This window comes from Pristiophorus japonicus, chromosome 3 (genome assembly GCF_044704955.1).
Source record: "Pristiophorus japonicus isolate sPriJap1 chromosome 3, sPriJap1.hap1, whole genome shotgun sequence".
Taxonomy (NCBI): Eukaryota; Metazoa; Chordata; class Chondrichthyes; family Pristiophoridae; genus Pristiophorus; species Pristiophorus japonicus.
Window position 1 is genome coordinate 256,067,589 of NC_091979.1, and position 20,361 is coordinate 256,087,949.

The 20,361-nt window shown below is 45.7% G+C and overlaps 1 protein-coding gene across 2 annotated transcripts in view; it reads right to left on the minus strand.

Moving 5' to 3' along the window:
* Positions 1-20,361, minus strand: part of LOC139259496 (uncharacterized) — a 162,178-nt gene that overhangs the window by 41,799 nt on the left and 100,018 nt on the right. For both annotated transcript variants that reach the window (XM_070874967.1, XM_070874968.1), the window contains exons 6-9: positions 8,971-9,096; positions 5,974-6,151; positions 3,072-3,140; positions 1,033-1,126 (exon numbers count right to left, since the gene is read on the minus strand). In XM_070874967.1, the coding sequence (XP_070731068.1) occupies positions 1,033-1,126; positions 3,072-3,140; positions 5,974-6,151; positions 8,971-9,096 (467 nt within the window). The remainder of the gene's footprint in view (positions 1-1,032; positions 1,127-3,071; positions 3,141-5,973; positions 6,152-8,970; positions 9,097-20,361) is intronic.

Consider the following 20,361-nt stretch of genomic DNA (forward strand, 5'->3'; position numbering starts at 1 on the left):
TATCACATGCCCAAAGCTATAGAATCTATGAAGCTACGTTTAATAATGTGTAATAATAGCGCGGATTGGTTTAAGTATTAAGGTATGATATTTTCTCGGGGAGTGGGGGGGTTGCAGAGATTTATTTGTACGAACGCAAGCTCCATGTGAAGGGAAAGGAGAAGAAAATGATTAAAAATAAGAAAATGAATAAAATTGGATGTTTACTGTGTTTTGCTGGTGCAGATTTTCTTTTCCTGATGCAGCTCTGTTTTGCTGCGTTAAACATTGTCATCTGTTACACCACCACTCTTTACGTTGGTAGATATTAAACACAGGCCTGAATTTTTACAGCTAATATATTTACTTACAATTAAATATTGAATGGAAACACAAAGATTCAGCTATGGGTCCATAATGGGTCAACTGCCCTTTGTAATCTCTTTCCACCTCCTCCCTCCCCTCACTTCTCTTTGGAAGTGTTCTCTTTGTAATGGTGACAATATGTGCTTTTCAGTTAGCGAACAACCAAAAAACACAAACCACGCATGCGCAACTACTTCAACTTCGTTGGCAGCAGTTGCGTCCTTGTTTTAAATCAGATAGTTTCTATTGATTCGTTTTTATTTGGCATAGGACGCAAAACTATATGATTTAAAATAAAGTAGCACACCAGCAAGGCCACAATTCTTTGTGGTTTGAACAAATTGCAACTCTGTTACATCCCCCCACCCCGCCCCCCCGCCCCACACACCCGCTTGCAACCTAGCTTCATTTACCAGGCAGTTGGTGGTACAGTTACAGATGTGATAGGCTCACCCAATTGTGACTCCAACTAACCTAGAGTGAGGATGGAGGGAGGCCATGCTGGGTGGATGGGAAAATAAACTCTCTCTGACTATTTAACATTAAGCTTCGTTATGATTTAGTCATTGACAACTTAATTTGCATTTTCTCTGCATTAATTTAGGTCCATAATAATTTTTGAGATATGGACTTAATTATGTCCTTATAATACTTGCTGCTAAGCCATACAGTTTCGCAATACTGTACCTGGCCATGTTATTGGCCAATAGTTTCAACCTGGACATGGTAATGAGATGTTCATCTTCTGGTACAACCTCCTTGGTTGACTCCAAGGATCGCTCTACAGGGAGAAAAAGAGAGTACAGGTTCTACAACATGCCATAATATGTGAAAGTGACTTACAACAAAGAATTGCTAGTATTAATTGTTATCGTTAGATAAGAATTTAAACCTTCTGACAGAAATATTCAAAATAGATTAAACTATTTTGTTTGTAATTCTAGTGCTTAAAAATCCATTTGCAACTCTACTGCTTAAATTTGGAGTGAGGGAAGGAAAAGATAAGCAAAGGGGTGGGGGGAGGGAGGGATATTTACCAGAAGCCAGTACGACAGTCCATTCAATCGTCAAATCTGTTTGAAATCACGGAATAACATTCTACTAAAGGGGTGAATCAGGGAAAGCCTGACTCAGGAGATGGTGAACAATCCAGTTTTCGTACACCCTCCATGAACTCTGAAAGCTCTTTTCCGATCATAGGTCATCAGAAGTTTGGTCAGTGATTAAATATCTTGCAATAGGACTATTTCATTGAGAACGTTCAGTACTGAATGAAGGCTAGAAATGCATAAATAGTCATTGGTAATGCTATGTTAATGTATATTTAATTATTGAAATGCTTTATTATGCACGTTGGTTTTAGCCTTTAGATCTACTCTTCTACCCACCCATATACACAGATTAACTATATTAATTACAGTGTAAATCAGTGTAAACATATAACATGAGAAATGTGGTATCACTTTAAAGATTTTTCTCCTACCTGCACAGTGAGCTTCAAGACTAAGAAACAAGCTAAAGGTGACATGCGCCATCAAACTCTATGTTTAAGAATGGTGGTAAACTGTTCTGTTTTTCTTAAGTAATTGGTGTCAAGAATTCCTCTCTGGGCTGAGAGTAAATCTCTGAGAGAATTAAGGGCATTATGAAGAGTCTATGCAATAAATGAAAGTACCATGTGAAATCCCAATGACAAGTCGGGAATATCCAAGCATATCTTGGTGAGAAAGTGTGGCAGTGAATCTCTGTGACCTACAAGCACATGGTGATAAATCACTTTTGCAAATAAGAGTACTGTGACAGACTGTGATGAAAACTGAAAGCAAGTTAACTGGCATTAACTCTATATGAGGAATGCAACTGCACAGAGCCTGTGTAAACCATAAGTATCATACTCCTGTCATAATGATCTGGAGCGGGATCCCCGAATGATATTTTTACTTCTGTCTAGTCCAGGTGAGCTGAGGCCAAATGTAGTGCTCCAACTGAGATCAGCGGTTCAGCTCACACCACAGAGCAATGCACATGTTATTTTACAACTGGACACTTCAGGCCAATGTAAGTCTCCCATTACAGTCATTGCCTATGTGTTACTGGCTCTTTGTAGTATTTCTAAACTTTACTATAAAAATTGATTCTGTTTGAACAGTCGTTTCTTTTTGCCACTGGGTGAAAGCTGGCAGTTATTTCTAATTTTTCTTTTTACTGTGACAATTCAGTTTATTTCTCAGAATCACTTTGGTGGTGGTCTCTTTGCTCACTGTAACTTACCATGGGAATTCTCATTTCTTATTACCTAGTGACCCGGCTACAAAGTGCACATGGGTGACATTAGTATGGTGATTGGTGGGGCTGCCCTTTGTGGTGAAATAGCTTGCTAATTATTTATTGTCTAGATCCATGCAAAAAATGTTGAGATACTGGATTGCTGTTAGCATCTGTGAAATTGTACCTCAATAAGTCACTGGTAATTTTGACTTTCGGTGATAATGTAAAATGGACAATATCTATTCAGCCACCAATTATACTTCTCTCCCGATTTTCATTTCCATTTTGGAGAGATGTATAATGGGCAGCTGAATTGATATCGACCGTTTGACACTACCGTACAAAGTCACAATTACCCCCAATAACTTCAGGAGAGGAGGGGAGAAAGTTGAAAATTAAATTGCATATGATAATATTATGTCTCCTACCTGCCAATGATAAACTGCTCCCTCCCTTACCTGGTATAGTCTGTAGATGTCCTTGATGCAGATGTACTTGCTGTAGCAGAATCAAGTATGCTGTAATCTCTGGTAAGCCATTGTTAAGAAAATTAAATGTACACCGACAATAAGAATACTAGTGTACTTTCATATTAAATATGTGTTTAAAAAGTAAGCCACTGGACTGAAGCAAGCTATTCTTGGTCATGTATACATGGTCATCAAAGTAAGGCACAAGGGAAACCCATTAGTTGCCTTTTATGAAAGTAATGATCATATCTGGTCTTGATGTGTGCCTGTTGCTCTCTCCAGGGCTTCTCCAGCCTTACCATGCTAGTTCCGGTGAAGGGTTCCACCCAAAATCTTTCTCTTTCAGACCCGCTGTGTATTTTCAGCATTTCCAATGTTTTGCGTTAGTTTTCCGACACTTGAAGCTTGCTTTTGATCTCAACAGTTGAAGTACATTTTTGCTTTCATGCATCACCCATATGGTACCAAATACGAACGACTTAGCTTTACCTGGCCTGTACTATAAATACCAACTCCATAAAAGTATTCCCTACTGCACATTTACAATGGCCCAGATTTTCCGGGGCCTATGACTGCGTACACACAGGTCATAGGTGCCCTGCAAATTCCGAATTTCCTCATGTGATTAGCATGCGCGAAAACCCGGAACTTGTGATCTGTTAAGATTCTGCTTGACAGATCGTACGAATCTGCAGGAAATGGACATTCGCTGGCGCAGAGTTGGGCTATTTGCCCAACTACTGCCCAGCTAATACCCACAAATCCATTATGTCTGGTAAAAGCCTTTTACCAGCGTAAGGGTTTAAATAAACATTAAAATAATTTAAAAAAAATGATTTAACCATACAAAAACTTTTAAAATTAGTTTAGGTTATTTTTGGCCCCTTGGAAAATGTTTACATTTATATTTCAAAAAATTAAACTTTTGTTTTAAATGTTTAATTAAATTGTATTTTAATTAATTTTGACCATGTGATTTATTTTTATTTCAGTGCAGTTAAAATGTATTTTTTAGGGGTATTCTGTACGTAAATGGAATCCCCTTAAGCATAATTGGTTGGGCTGGCCCACATGATCCAGGGACGCTTGTGAACTGCATGTGCCCCTGAGAGACATGGATCTTTACGCAGGCCTATGCTTGCAGGCCCAGGAGCGCAAATCTTCAAAGGTACGGAGGCACCAGGGAGGTGCGGAGTTTACTTGCGGTTCGGATGCATTCACCTGAGGGAAGCTTCTGAACGCAATTTCCAGCCCATTGTTTCCATTTACAACACTGTAATCCTGATGCTCTTTCAGTCTGATGACACAGACTTGCTTGACCCCGGTATGTGGTGGATCCGTTGGTAAGAATCACGGCTTGCATGCCATCGTGAAGCAGGTGGAGGATGGTGCCAAATTTTTGAGGACAGCCGAATTTGAGAAGGACGCTCTATAATCTCTCATGGGTGACAGAGTCGAAGGCCTTTGTGAGGTCAAAGAAAGCCATGTACAGAGGTTGATGCTGCTCGCTATATTTTTCTTGGATTTGTCACACGGTGAAGATCATGTCTGCTGTGCCCTTTAGTGGGCGGACAACTCTTGGAGGAGCTCTTCAGCCACTAGGAGGAAAGGATTCTGGCGATGATTTTCCCTGCGGTAGACTGCAGGGCTTGTCACTTTTCTTGAAATTGGTCATGATTACGGCATCTCTGAGATCCCCTGACATGCTCTCCTCCTTCCAGATAAGAGAGATGAGGTCATGGATTTACACCTAGAGTACTTCTCTGCCATGCTTTAGTACTTTGGCGGGGATTCCATCTGTTCCTGAGGCCTTGTTGTTTTTCAGTTGTCGGATTGTACTGGAGAAGTACCACCAACGCTGCCTACACAAAATCCTGCAAATCCATTGGCAGGATAGGCGCACCAACATCAGCATTCTCTCTTAGGCCAGCATCGAGGCATTGATCAAGCTCAATCAGCTCTGATGGACGGGCCACATGCCCGATACTAGACTCCTGAAACAGGTACTCTACTCTGAGCTACGTCACAGCAAGCGAGTCCCAGAGGGCGAACAAAACGCTTCAAGTACGCCCTCGACGTCTCCTTGAAAACCAACTCTTGGGAATCCCTGGCCCAAGACAGCTCAAAGTTGAGGAGAAGCATCCAAGAAGGCGCCGAACACCTCGAGTCTTTTCGTCGGGAGCAGACAGAAGCCAAGTACGATCAGCGGAAGGAGCGTATGACAAATCAAGCACCCCACCCACCCGTCCCTCCAACCACCGTTTGCCCCACCTGTGACAGAGACTGTAGATCCCGCATTGGTCTCATCAGTCACCTTAGAACTCATATTAGTGTGGAAGCAAATCATCCTCGACTCTTGAGGGACTGCCCAAGAAGAAGATGGCTGTTCAGTTAAGCAATTCATTGACCTTCTCTCAAATTTAGTGATTGTCGTGAAATTATTATTTAATGCTGATTTTATTTAAAACTTTCTAAGCTTTGCTAAGATTTGTTGTAAAAGATCATAAACAAATTTCTCAAAATGTACATATATTTCAAATTGGACTACAGATTTGTCTGCCATATCATTTAAGAAAATCCACAAGGGCTTCCGGGAGCTATAATTGTTGCCATAATTAAGAAATATTTCCCAATAGTAAGGCAGTTGTATATTAATTAATCTGAACAGCAAAAACCCATTTACAAGACAACGCTTAGGAAGTTGGCAGTCAAACATCTTCATACTGAGAATTGAGACCAATTAATATTCCTCATTGAACAGCTTGATTTTTTTTTTTCTGAAAGACATGTGTAAAGTTGAAAGATCTGTAAAGTTAACAATTCAGCACAGGCTGCTATTTTTTATTATTTAGCTATTACAAGATAGCAGCAAATTGATTTTGTAGGATACGCGCTGCACTGGATAGAGAAATAGAGGCACTCTGCTTAGCAGCCACGGACTGTTCAACCAAGACCTGGCTCACTTTTGCATTGCACAGTGGAGCTACATTTTCAAAGGCCAGGGCAAATTCTGCGCTCGTTAGATAACCAGGCTCAGTCCCAGAATGCTGTCGGAGATTGGCTTCACACTGAGGAATATACAGGTAGTATTCAAAGAATAATTAAATCTCATTAGTGCTTAAAGTGTAAAAGTGAAACAAAAATCAGTTCAGTGAAGGTGTAAAAACTGCTTAAGTGTCATTTAATCTGCACGTTTTTTTTTGTTTCAATTCGAACTATGGTGGCTTCGGAATCCATGCTCTTTCTGAATGCTCTGAAATTCTTTGATAATGCTTGAGCTAATTATTAAACCAAGCTGAACAAAACAATCTGGGGTGGTCTGGTAGCTTAGCAGTTAAGATAGGCTCTTCATAATCCTTTGCCCTGCCTGACCTTCGAATCTGCCAGCCGCACTTCCGATAATTTATTTTAACACAACTTCCTTCCTCCTTCAAAAAATTGAAATTTTCCCTGACCCAACTAATTCTCTTTACATAAATCGTTGATGGTGGAGCTCTGCTACAGGTAGCAGTCTTTTTGAGACCTATACCAGCTTAGACCAATGCTACTCTGGCAGACCCAAGTTACACTGCCTCGTCAAGAAAAACGCGGTGCACAAGCTCGCCTGCATAGACCTCCACTCACGAGCATCCAACTGTTGCATTAATTTGAGTGTTAGTAAACCGGGAGGCGCTGAAGGGTTTTTGCCCGGGCGCAGTGGCCAGAACACCACCCTCCCCGAATTTGCCCCCGGGGCTCCGCCGGCGAAAAGTGGTTTGCGCCACGCCCCACAATTAGCGCACTGGCACGCGCACGCGCACGCAAGCTTGACATGGGGCGATGCCACTGACAGCTTCTCGGGGCGAGAAACTGTGGTGGCTGGGGCGTCCCGGCCACACTCAACGGGGAGGTGACAGTGTGGACGCCATATTTTTTCTGTTGGCCGACCTTTTTAGTTGGCCTGACAATGGCGGCTGCTGATTCGGTCAGGCCACAAACATGCAGACCGGCAACCGCTCTTGGGTGCCGGGCAGCTGGCCCAGTCCACATCCTCCCACTGGGTGCCACTTAAGTGGCTGCAGAGTTCACAGCGGCCTCCACTTTAAAAGGCGCAAACGCCCCTTTACCGCCCCCCAACATTTTTTTTCTTCAAAGAGGCGAATTCTGGGCCGGTGGTGGTGCTGACTGCCCCAAACCCAGTGTGGGGCAATTTTGGCCCCTAAGTGTCAGACTTGGTTCAATGGTGGCACTTTCAACTGAGTCTTCAGGTATTGTCTGCAGGTTCATTCAAAACTGCAGTCATCACCCTTGCTTAAAATCCCACCCTTGAACCCTCTGTCCTTAGAAACTACTGTCTCAGCACCAATCTCCCGTTCGTCTCCAAAGTCTAGAGGCAGAATGGCTCCTTTTGAAGCCAAAGACTCCAAATATATCATATTTTCTTTTGACCCTGTTGGACATCGGGAGGTGTGTGCCAGTCCATTTACAAGGACGGATCGAGGAGGGTACCATTGATATGCCATTGCGGACATTGGTGACCTGTCCCCAGACTTGCAAATAATCTTGCCCCAGGATTCAGGATGAGGTCTCCAGCCTGCCGCTGTGGCAGCTAGGGGTTATACTCCAATGCACTTGCATCAGCAGAGCGGACCCCCCCGGAATTCAAGGGATCAGGAGGGAAAAATTGCCCCGCACCCCATTTGGGGTGCATAATTTGAATTATATGAACATTTATTGCCCGGCGCAAAGTATAGGTAGATAACTCAGAATTCGGGTCTTTAACTCTGTAAAATGTCCAGGGTGCTGTGCCTCCGTGAGGCGGAAGTGGGGTGAAGTGAGTCAGCATCGCACTGATGCGCCACAACGTCGCTTCCCTTCCCTTCAATTAAAGGGGAGGGCAGCTGCGCACTCTGCAGTCCCTTTGACGGCCGCCACTGGGCTACCAGGGAAGCCTTCAACCGGGCCAACAGCCCGGCACCCAAAACGCGGCACGGGGCAATTTTTCTCCTCCAATCCCAGAAGAGTCGGCCGACAGAAAAATATGGCGGGCCCCGACGCAAACGGCCTCCCCTTTAAGGAGAGCCCTGGCGGTGAATGTCCGCCAGCTTTTCAACTCACGAAGCTGGCGGTGACATCAGCCGGCGCCATTCTCGCTGCCCACGGGGCAATTTCCCCCGTGGGGTGCAAAGGGGTCGGCGCGCACGGTGATGACGTCATCACCGTGCGTTCGCCTGCCCAGTGCGCAAATTGCAGGGCGTGGCACAAATGGCACAATACCCCCAAACCTCCGGAGCAAATTCCCCAGAGGCTCTATCGATCTCTTCCCCTGGGCGATAACCTCGTTGTGCCTCATTAGTGCCCACCCCCCCGCCCCCCCCCCGGAGGTGCTAACAGGTCTATAAAAAAGGGCAATTTTGCCCCCTAGGTGATTTCTCCATTTCTAGGTGCAGTCCATGTATTAACTATTCAGATTGACAATGTGCTACAGGAACTTTATCCACACATTTCATTATAGGGGTGCAGAGGGGCAGAGTAGGGACATTTTGTTTTTAATATTGAAGTGTGGTGATGATAAAAAATTATTTTTATATTTTATCAGTTCAATTTGAAATATATAAGCAAAGTGCAAGCCAGGAGACAGCCAAAGCTGCAAAATTATTTTGATTATAAAGATATTTTTGCCAAGGTGTAAACAAATCTAGAAAACATAAAACTGCCTGATCTCCTACACACAACATGCACACCTGATTTACAAAACTGGGGCACAGAATTCCTTGTGGTTGCTGCATATGGCGAAAGTATGAATATGTTCTCTGCAATTACCATGTTGCTGAACACAGCAGTTATAGCATTCTTTCTAGATGGTTCACAGATCTGCAGTGTTTAGACATGCCTGTTTTGTCCTTACCTCTTTAAACAATGGTTCAGAATTTGTTAAGATGAGATTCAGAATATATTCCAATGCTAGTGCTTTTGAAATGTGTTTCTCATTGAAGCCCCGATAGCTCATCATCATTGTCTCCAATTCATCATCCTATAAATAAATGGTTGGAAGAGGGAAAATAATTGTCAATACTTATGCAATGTCTAAATGACAAAAGAAACAGCCAAGGCTGGTGGGTTGCAGGATTTCCTCTTCTATGTGTTCACTGCATTGTAAATAGAGTGGGTAAGATTTCTTCTGATCACGATGGAAGCACTTTCGAACTGCTGGCTGCTCATTTCTCACCTAAAAGTCGGGCGGCCAGCAGGGTGAAACTGGAGGGGGCGGGGGGGCGGGCGGGGAGGTTGCAATCTCAACCAAGGCTCGTCTCAGCAGCATATCCGCTTGTTTTGGCATAAAGCTGATTGATTAAATGTACAAATCTTCTTACTCCAGTTGTTTGCAAACTTCTCGTACTAATAGGCAAAGAATGCAGCGCACACATTCTGTCTATTTCGACTGAGCAGTGAGCGTCCCTTGAAGAGACCGCTGGTGGCCACTCAGGAAAAGGACCAGAATTATTTTGGGGAGTATTTTAGTAAGGCAGGAAGAGCTGGAGTATTCCCCTCACATGGCCCGTTGCCAGCCCCTGTTCGATCCCATTCCAGATCATCTCCCCCCTCCCTCTCCCAGGCCTGAACCTCCAGCCTGCTCAACGGGAGGGTCAACCGATTTCCCCACTCTCCCACCACTGGCGAGTTGACACAGGCCACCTGTTTGGTGCCCAATGTTCACTGGCACCAAATGGTTTCGGCCTCTCAATTCTGGCTTTGAGCAGTCGGCATGACTGCTCTGCCAACCTCATGTCTGCTTTGGATGGAAGTTGCATTTCCCTCCCTATTTCTAGTGAAACTGAAAATGTTTTCTTTCAGAACACTGTTGTGCCAGAAGGTGTGAAAACAGGACATTGGTATGCTACGTTTACGTGAACATCTTCTACCATGGGGTGATGGCTGAACTAATAATGCTCATATGAGCCCGGATCCGTTTTTATATATTTTTTTAAAGTTTGAAGATTTGATCCTAAAGGCACGGTCGCTTCAAGTGCATATAACCAGGACCCCTTTGTGTAACACTGAAACAAAAGCGAAATACTGCGGATGCTGGTAATCTGAAATAATTGTGTAAGGTAGGAAGAGAAAAATAGCAATATTTGGTCTGGATTACTGTACCCATTCTCGACTCTCACTGAGTCCATGATCCTTAATGATTTTATGGACAAGATTACTGAAAGATATAGGAGAATTACTTTACAACAACCTTCCATTAAGGAGGAGAGTTCAATCTCATTGAGTCTGCTTGCACACTAGCCGCTTATAGAAGCACTCCCAATGGATATGAGCCATGCCTTATTCTACACATTTGGGAGCTCTGAAGTTACTCGGGATGACTTTTGGACAGATTTGGGGCAGGGCAGAACTTCATCCCAGGGTCAGGGACATTAGCATATTTTGGGTGGGCACCTTTGGCATTTTCAGCATGAGGGAGTCTGCTTCAGTGGGGGGAGGGATATTGTTATGGTTGATTGCCATAGGCTTGGAAATGATAGCGGGCCCACTTCTACCAAGTTGAGGTCTTGGCACATCAATATGTAGGTGTAAACAGCACTGGGGTAATGGCGGAAACCCTGGCAACAATTTTGACAGATGATGTCTGTAAAGTCCTTACACAATACCACAAATCCACACGAGGCACATTCTATGGACAAGGTCACTCCATGACCTGAACCTTTATTCACAGGACCAAGAAGTGATGACCCTGCGTGGGACCTCCCTTTATATACCTGGGTGACCAGGTGAGGAGTATCTCCGACAAGTTCACCCCCTGTGGTCAAGGTGTGCATTTCTTATGTATATACAGTATTGCAGTGTTGTTACATAAAGGTTACTTACATGACATCACCTCACCCTCACCCTCAACATCTTATTGGGATCATAGGTTAAGTCTCTCGGGTGGTCTGCGCTCTCTCATGGAGCGCCGCAGTTGAGGCTCTGGTTGTTGAGCCGTGGTATGCGTGTCTGTCACCTGTGGTGATTCTGGTCTGTCCGGGCTGACCGCAGGGACTGTCCATGCTGCTGAATGTTCTTGTTGCTCGTTCACTGGCGGTGGTGTGAATACCATCTCATGGTCTTCCTCAGGTTCCTCGGTGTCCATGCTGAACCTTTTTTTTGTTTACTTGGGCCAGATGTTTGCGGCATATCTGCCCATTGTTAAGTTTAACCACTATGACCCTATTCCCCTCTTTGTCTATTACAGTGCCCTCAAGCCATTTGGGCCCCAAAGCGTCACTGAGAACAAATACGGGGTCATCAATTTCTATACATCTCCCCCTTGAATTTCAGTCATGGTACTCGTTTTGGGACTGGCGCTTGCCCTCAACGATGTCGGACAGCACTGGATGAATGAGGGACAGCCGGGTTTTGAGTGTTCGTTTCATGAGTAGCTCCGCGGGCGGGACCCCCGTGAGCGAGTGCGGTCGGGACCTATAGGCTAGCAGGAGGCGCGATAGGTGGCATTGAAGGGAGGGTCCTTGAATCTGGAGCATGCCTTGCTTTATGATTTGGACCGCACGTTCTGCCTGGCTATTGGAGGCCGGCTTGAACAGTGCTGTCCTGACATGGTTAATGCCATTACCTGACATGAACTCCCGGAATTCGTAGCTTGTGAAACATGGGCCATTATCGCTAACAAGGATGTCCGACAAGCCGTGGGTCGCAAAGACCGTGCGCAGACTCTCCTCGGTGGTGGATGTCGTGCACGAATTCAAAATGGTGCACTCGATCCATTTCGAGTACGCATCAACCAAAGTGAGAAACATTTTTCCCATGAACGGGCCCGCATATTCTACGTGAATACGTGACCATGGCCTGGTGGGCCAGGGCCACGGGCTGAGCGGGGCCTCCCTGGGGGCATTACCTAGCTGGGCACACGTCATGCACCTGCGAACACAGCGTTCCAGGTCTGAATCAATTCACGGCCACCAAACATGTGACCGGGCAATGGCCTTCATCAGCACGATGCCCGGGTGCTCGCTGTGGAGTTCCCTGATGAATGCTTCCCTGCCCCTCTGGGGCATGACTACCCGGCTGCCCCATAGTGGGCAGTCAGCTTGGATGGAGAGCTCATCCATCCGTGTGTGAAACAGTCTGACCTCCTCAGGGCATGCTCCGTGTGCGGGCGCCCAATCCCCAGTCAGGACGCATTTCTTAATCAAGGACAGGAGGGGATCTCTGTTGGTCCAGATTTTGATCTGGCGGGCTGTGATGGGGGAGTCTACACTGTCAAAGGCATCGACAGTCATGACCATCTCAGCACTTTGCTCTGCTGCCCCCTCGGTGGTGGCCAGTGGAAGCCTGCTGAGCACGTCAGCGCAATTTTCGGTGCCGGATGGTGTAGTCATACGCAGCGAGCGTGAGAGTCCATCGCTGTATGCGAGCTGACGCATTGGCATTGACAGCCTTGCTGTCTGACAGCAGGGATGTTAATGGCTTGTGGTCCGTTTCTAATTCGAACCTCCTGCCAAAAAGGTACTGATGCATCTTTTTCACCCCGTAGACACATGCAAGTGCTTCCTTCTCAACCATCCCATAACCCCGTTCAGCTTGAGAGAGCGACCTGGAGGCATGAGCCACAGGTTGTAGTTGGCCCTCAGCGTTACCCTGCTGCAACATGCACCCAACCCCATAGGACGATGCATCACATGTCATAACCAATTTCTTACGGGGGTCATACAGGGTCAACAACTTATTTGAACAAAATAGGTTCCACGCCCGATTGAAAGCCCGTTCCTGACAATCACCCAAAAACCAATCACAACCCTTACGCAGGAGCACCTGTAGCGGCTCCAACAATGTGCTTAAGTTTGGCAGAAAGTTTCCAAAATAGTTCATGAGTCCCAGAAATGAACGCAACTCCGGTGTGTTGCAAGGCCTGGGCGCTCGTCGAATCACCTCCGTTTTGGATCCGGTAGGCTGAATCCCGTCTGCAGCAACCCTCCTGCCCAGAAACTTGATCTCGGGAGCCAAAAACACACACTTAGACTTCTTGAGTCGCAGGCCTACCCGGTCCAGTCAGCGTAGCACCTCCTCCAGATTGTGGAGGTGTTCCTCGGTGTCACGACCGGTAATGAGGATGTCGTCCTGAAATACGATTGTTCCAGGAATGGATTTAAGCAGGCTTTCCATGTTTCTTTGAAAAACTGCGGCCGCTGATCGAATGCCAAGTGGACACCTGTTGTAAACAAACAGTCCCTTGTGTGTAGTGATGGTGGTCAGTAGTTTAGATTCGCCGGCCAGTTCTTGGGTCATGTAGGCTGAAGTGAGGTCCAACTTGGTGAACAGCTTGCCGCCTGCCAGCATGGCAAAAAGGTCCTCCGCTCTCGGGAGCGGGTATTGGTCTTGTAGGGACACCAGGTTGATAGTGGCCTTGTAGTCGCCACAGATCCTGACCGAGCCATCTGCTTTTAGGACAGGAACGATGGGGCTTGCCCAGTCGTTGAATTCAACGGGCGAGATGATGCCCTTTTTCACCAACTCGCTCTCAATTTTCTCCCGCATCACAGCTCTGGCTTTGTGGTGCACTGGTCTGGCGTCCAGGGTGATGCGTATCACCAGTTTGGTACCTTTGAACGTCCTGATGCCAGGTTGAAATAGTGACTCAAATTGCTGTAGGACCTGTGAGCATGAACTTCACTCCACAGATGACATGGCATTTCCAGTTCATCTCAGCTAACCAGCTCCTCCCCAACAGTGCGGGACCATTGCCCGGGACAATCCAGAGCGGCAGCCAGTTCACCGATCCATTGTGTGTGACCGCCAATGATTTCTTTGGTGTACGTCCGTAATTGCGTCTCAATGCGTTCTAGTTTGGGTCTGCTGGCTTTGAATGGCCACAGCTTTTCGAATTGTTGATCACTCATGAGTGACTGGCTGGCCCCCGTGTCCAGCTCCATGCGTACATGGATGCCATTTAATAGGACTTTCATTATCATAGGTGGCGTTTTGGTATATGAACTGTGAATGTTTGCCACATGAACCCGCTGAACTTCAGCGTCCATTGATTTGCCCCAAGCGTCATCCTGCCTCGCAGGACCCTTATCTGGTTCATCCGCCTCGTATATTAGCCTGGTAACAGGCTTTCTGCACATTCTGGCTAAATGGCCACTGAGGTTACAATTTCTGCAGATGAACTGTTGAAACCTGCAAGTCCTGGCAGCATGTCTGCCCCCATACCTCCAGCATGAACTGAGATACCCATTGTTGTGAACAAAAGAGCTGTTGCAAGGCATTCCTCACTGACTGTCCCTTTGACTGCTCTTGAGCGTCCTGTTAGTGGGTGTCAATGGCCCCATCCCGGGCCGCATTGTCCATTGGGGGGGCGTAAATGTCCGCTCCGCCTGCCATTGTCTCTGTTGGAGACTTACTCTTGGGTCTATTGATGCCTGGGGTGTCTTGAACTGCCCTTGCCTGCCTACGGGGCTCTGTGTTGCATTTATGATATCGACTCCCTGATCCATCGCCACGTTGGAGGCAGAATTTGCGCGCATATATTATCTTGGTTTCCTCCTCCCCCGCCATAAAAGTCTGAGCCATCAATGCCGTCGCTTCCAAGGTCAAGTCCTTGGTCTCAAATTAGCTTTCTGAAAATCCCAGCATGATCGATGCCCTCAATAAAGAAATCCCTTAGCATCTCCCTCCTGCAGGCATCTGTGAACTTAGAGGCTGGCCAAACGCTGGAGGTCCGCAACGAATCCGGTATGCTCTGTCCTTCCCGACGTGGGTGTGTATAGAATCTGTGTCGGGCCATGTGTATGCTGCTCGCCGGTTGGAGGTGCTCACCGATTAGTTTGCTGAGCTCTTCGAAGGGTTTGTCCACCGGCTTCTCGGGTGCTAGCAGGTCTTTCATGAGCGCGTATGTCTTAAGTCCACAGCTGGTCAGCAGATGAGTCCTTCGCTTGTCATCCGCTGCATCTCCCAGCCAGTCCTTCATGACAAAACGCTGCTGGAGCCTCTCAATGAAATCGTCCCAGTCCTCACCAACACAGTACCGTTCATCTGTGCTGCTGGTGGCCATTCTCATGGGTCGTTGATTCCCGTTTCTCGTCGCCAATATAAAGTCCTTACACAATACCACAAATCCACACGAGGCACATTCTATGGACAAGGTCACTCCATGACCTGAACCTTTATTCACAGGACCAAGAAGTGATGACCCTGCGCGGGACCTCCCTTTATATACCTGGGTGACCAGGTGAGGAGTGTCTCCCACAAGTTCACCCCTTGTGATCAAGGTGTGCATTTCTTACGTATATACAGTATTGCAGTGTTGTTACATAAAAGTTACATACATGACAATGTCTTCCCATCAATCCTGTGTTTGTCCGAGATGTCAGCACACAAGGGTGTTCATCTTGCGCAATTAAAACAAAAATGTGCAGCCCCATATTCTGCCCTCACCTGCCCAGATAACATTGCTGGACTGCTGCCAGAACTTCCTACTCAACCTTGTGTTCTCCTACTCAAAAACAAATAGATCACACCACAGAATATATGGCCCCAACAGCCAGAAGCTCATGATGAAATGAAACAAGAGTTTGTTACTTTGGCAGAGAAAGTTAACTCAAAGGCATCTTTATCTAATGAAGAATGATCTACCAGATCAGTCTTGGGAAAAGACCGCTGTAGCACTTCAATGAAGTATGCAAGGATGGCTGCCTTTCAGAACTCCTCGAATAAAATTGAGGTCAAATGGACTGCTGACTCCCTGCATCAGTGCCCTTTAATAGAAGCTAGGATGTCCCTGTTAATCAGTGCACAGCACAATGATGTGCATTCTGCTATCCTGCATTTTGATATTCCTTGTTTAGTAACAGCGTAAACATCCTTTCTCTTTATATGAAACAAAAGATTTGAAGTGTGCAAGTGCTTAGTCTTATCTACACAGGAGCACACTGTTCTGTGCATACAGGAATATTTTGCAGCTATAGAGTAGCGCATAATGAAATGCATTGGTAGACCAGCATGCTGTGCCACAGGGTGACGGGAGACAATGTTGTACCCACCAAGTCCCTACATGGTAATTGTTATATTTGTATCTGTTAAAAGAAGTTGCTGATTGGAGACCGTAAAGACGAAGGGAGAATTATCAGGTCAGTTACCCAAATTCCTCTCCTAGATTTATGGCGACTGGTTACAGAACAACATTGGAAAATCCTGTTAACTGGTCACCTATCTTCCTTATCTGTCATCGAATGGTGTACGGCACAGAGAGACTTGTGAGAGACAGGGGGGAACGACAAAAATAAATAATAGGAAGGAAGAAAGAGAAATGTCAACTGACTAACTAGTGTCTGAAGAAACTAGTGTCAGGAATAACGTAAGTAGGTAAGAGTATGGGGCCGACGATGCAATCCCTGTGCAGTGGTGGGACAGCTGCTCTTCAGATGCTTCTCCAGCACAGTCTGGATGAAGGTGGTTGAAAGGGTCAATGCTGTCTCATCTGTGCACAGAATCAGAGAGCAGGTAAGTACGACATTTGCTGGTCTCCATAGGTTACCGAGGCAAGTGCCCTCACACTTTGCTGAGCTTACAATGTTGCCTTACAATGCAGCTTAACAACACTTCACTGCAAGCCTGATGCAGCATCACAGTGGGGAAATGTACAGCACTCTGGCAATTGATCACCTACTTTCAAAAAGCACAGCCATGCCAATACTTTAACACGGCATTCTGTTTTGCTGCCATGCCAATGCATTTGCAATACACTGGCAGGCCGATCAGGGCACAGAATTCACTTGAGGAGGTTGACCTCATGAAATCTGGTGAGGTCAGTCCGGTGCGACATTAGCGAGTACAAAGTTTGCCGTGGTCCATCCTGCCTTTTCAATGGCAAGGTCCAAAAATTATCCAAGTGAAAAGTAAAGAATAATATTGCCAGTTATCTAATCGTACTAGTTATTGCATCACTTGTAAACCATCCGGTCAGTGCACTGGTGAAAGTGTTCATAATATTTCCTCCATGCAGTATCTTCTGCACATAATTGGCAGTTTGAAAAGATCAGTACAGGGGAATGTACAAAATTGTAGCTTAGAGGTATAATGTGTTATTGATGAGTCTGTTTGAAGTTTGAGTTTAAATTTCAGCTGAAGTAACGAAGAAACCTGATGTAATTAATTTTTTGACACCCTGTACATTTCTACTCTTGTACAAGTTATATCCTTTTGCTGATCTGGAAGAAGGATACAATGGCAGCAAATAGAGAACAGTGTTAAAAGCAGCCTATTCAATACTCTCCATGCAATAAACAGCAAATCTGCTAATAATACCGCAGCATGTGTACCCCATCATACTCCGAAACGCTTACTCTACCCAGAATCACAAGATGCTTTGAAATGATTTAACAATTAATATTTATTATAGTGTTTCATTATTACAATTTACTCAGTTTCCAACCTAAATGATTTTTTTCTGATAATTAAGACTTTCTGGAGCAGTTCAAATAAACACTTTGGCCATGAAATTTGATTGCGCCCATTATGGGGAGGGGTGTGCACTGCATGGGCCTGTCTAATTGGTCCCAGGCAGCATTTCTATTTGCGCTGGCACCTTATTAAAATGATTCAGCTGTGTTTGAGGTGGGGAGTGGGGTGGGGGGGGCAGAAAATCTTGCATCTCTGACGCCACTCCTAATGTTAACAAATAGCTTCCATATAGCAATGCATACTTGCAAGCACATGTGCAGAAAGGTAATTCCGGATAGCTGCAGTTCACAGCATAACTCGGGTGCTGCCATCTGGCCTTTGCACTCTGTAGCTTACGGTTTCAGACTTGGTAACCTCACAAAATAGGTTCAGATGATTTGGTCTCATCTTTCCAGAATACCAGCCATTACAGGACCTAGCTGTTTCTTAAGTGAGTCCAGCAGCAATCCATTCCAGGTGTGGACCACCCTCTACTTAAAGAAATGCTTCCCGATGTCTGTCCTAAATTTGCTCTTCACCTGATTGGTGAGTGCTTCTTGCTGATACTTCCAATTAAAAGTAGCAATGTGTCATATGCTCCAGCACTGATATCTCTCAATTTGACAGTTCTGTTACCACACGTCAGAGTGACAAATCACTATCACTACTCCCTGTGTTTAACCACTTGGCTCAATTAGCTATGTTTACCATAAAGTAAAAATGAGACTTGTATTTATATAGAGCTTTTCACGACCACTGGGCGTCTCAAAGCATTTTATAGCCAATAAAATACTTTTGAAGTGTAGTCACTGTTGTAATAGTAATAATCATCATCATCATCATAGGCAGTCCCTCAAAATCGAGGAAGACTTGCTTCCACTCAAAGTGAGTTCTTAGATGATTGAACAGTCCAATATGGGAATTACAGTCTCTGTCACAGGTGGGACAGACAGTCATTGAAGGAAAGGGTGGGTGGGGAGTCTGGTTTGCCGCACACTCCTTCCGCTGCCTGCGCTTGTTTTCTGCATGCTCTTGTCGACGAGACTCGAGGTGCTCAGCGCCCTCACGGATGCTCTTCCTCCAGTCTTTGCCCAGGGATTCCCAGGTGTCGGTGGGGATATTGCATTTTATCAAGGAGGCTTTGAGGGTGGCCTTGAAATGTTTCCTCTGCCCACTTGGGGCTTGCTTGCCGTGTAGGAGTTCAGAGTAGAGCAATTGCTTTGGGAGTCTTGTGTCAGGCATGCGAACAATGTGGCCTGCCCAGCGGAGCTGGTTGAGTGTGGTCAGTGCTTCGATGCTGGGGATGTTGGCCTGATCGAGGACACTAACGTTGGTGCATCTGACCTCCCAGCGGATTTGCAGGACCTTGCGGAAACAACGCTGGTGGTATTTCTCCAGCGATTTGAGGTGTCTACTGTATATGGTCCACGTATCTGAGCCATACAGGAGGGCAGGTATCACTACAGCCCTGTAGACCATAAGCTTGGTGCTAGATTTGAGGGCCTTCGAACACGCTTCCTCAGGCGGCTAAAGGCTGCGCTGGCACACTGGAGGCGGTGTTGAACCTCGTCTTGGATGTCTGCCTTGCTGATAATAGGTTCCCTAGGTATGGAAAGTGGTCCACGTTGTCCAAGGCCGCGCTGTGGATCTTGATGACTAGGGGCAACGCGGCAGCCAATTCACGCACAAGCAAGCTCCCACAAACAGCAATGTGATAATGACCAGATAATCTGTTTTTTTTGTTATGTTGATTGAGGGATAGATATTGGCCAGGACACCGGGGATAACTCCCCTGCTCTTCGAAATAGTGGCATGGGATCTTTTACGTCCACCTGGACAGCAGACAGGGTCTCGGTTTAACGACTCGTCCGAAAGATGGCACCTCCGACAGTGCAGCGCTCCCTCAGCACTGCACTAGAGTGCCAGCCTAGATTTTAGTGCTCAAGTCTCTGAGTGGGACATGAACCCACAACCTTCTGACTCAGAGGCGAGTGTGCTACCCACTGAGCCACAGCTGACACTATAAAGATAGACGTGTTCTATTTTTTATGAGAATATTTTGTTCTCATCTATGCGAAGGATGTCCATGTTAAGGACCTTTGGCACCCAGACTCTCAACAGAACCACACCTGATTTAATATGATTTTCTCCCACTTCCTGTACTGCGGTCTCAATTTAAGATTGCCGATTTAATGCCAATTTGTCTGAATTTGGACAATTTTGTGCTTCAGAGAAATGCCACCAGGAACAGGTGGGAAATGCACAAACTAATTTCACTTTGGATGCTTACAGCACAGCTGATTCTCATTCAATCCACGCGGACTGCTTTTAAATCCAGGCCCGAGTGGTGACAAGACTGTGTACAAATCCACTGGACCATTCAAACATCCACAGAGATAGATAGACATTAACCAAATTATGATAATTATAATGATACCAATTGCATAATTCCACATCATTATCAGTTGAAAAAAGTTTAAAATACAAGAACGTGCATTCCACTGCTAATTATAAAATAAGAGTAAATTAGATTGGTTGTTTTGGTGCTTCGGGACATAGTTTGCCTCTCCACCTCCTTCCAATTAGGGTAGATTTTCTGGTCCTAAGGCTGGTGGACCAAAGCAGATGGTGGTGGCCTGGAGATTCTGACTGAGATACATTATAATACATTCTAATGAGGCCTAACGCCATTTTCTGTCTGCTTAGGCCTGGCTTGAACTGGGAACTCACTTCTCCCATTTGAAAGGGAAATCCCTTAAGCAATGGAACTTTTAAAAGGTTCAATTTTTTGTTGTTTATTTTGTTTGCAGCTTTGCAGAAATATTTTTAGTACAGGCCTCAGCAATTCATTTCTGCC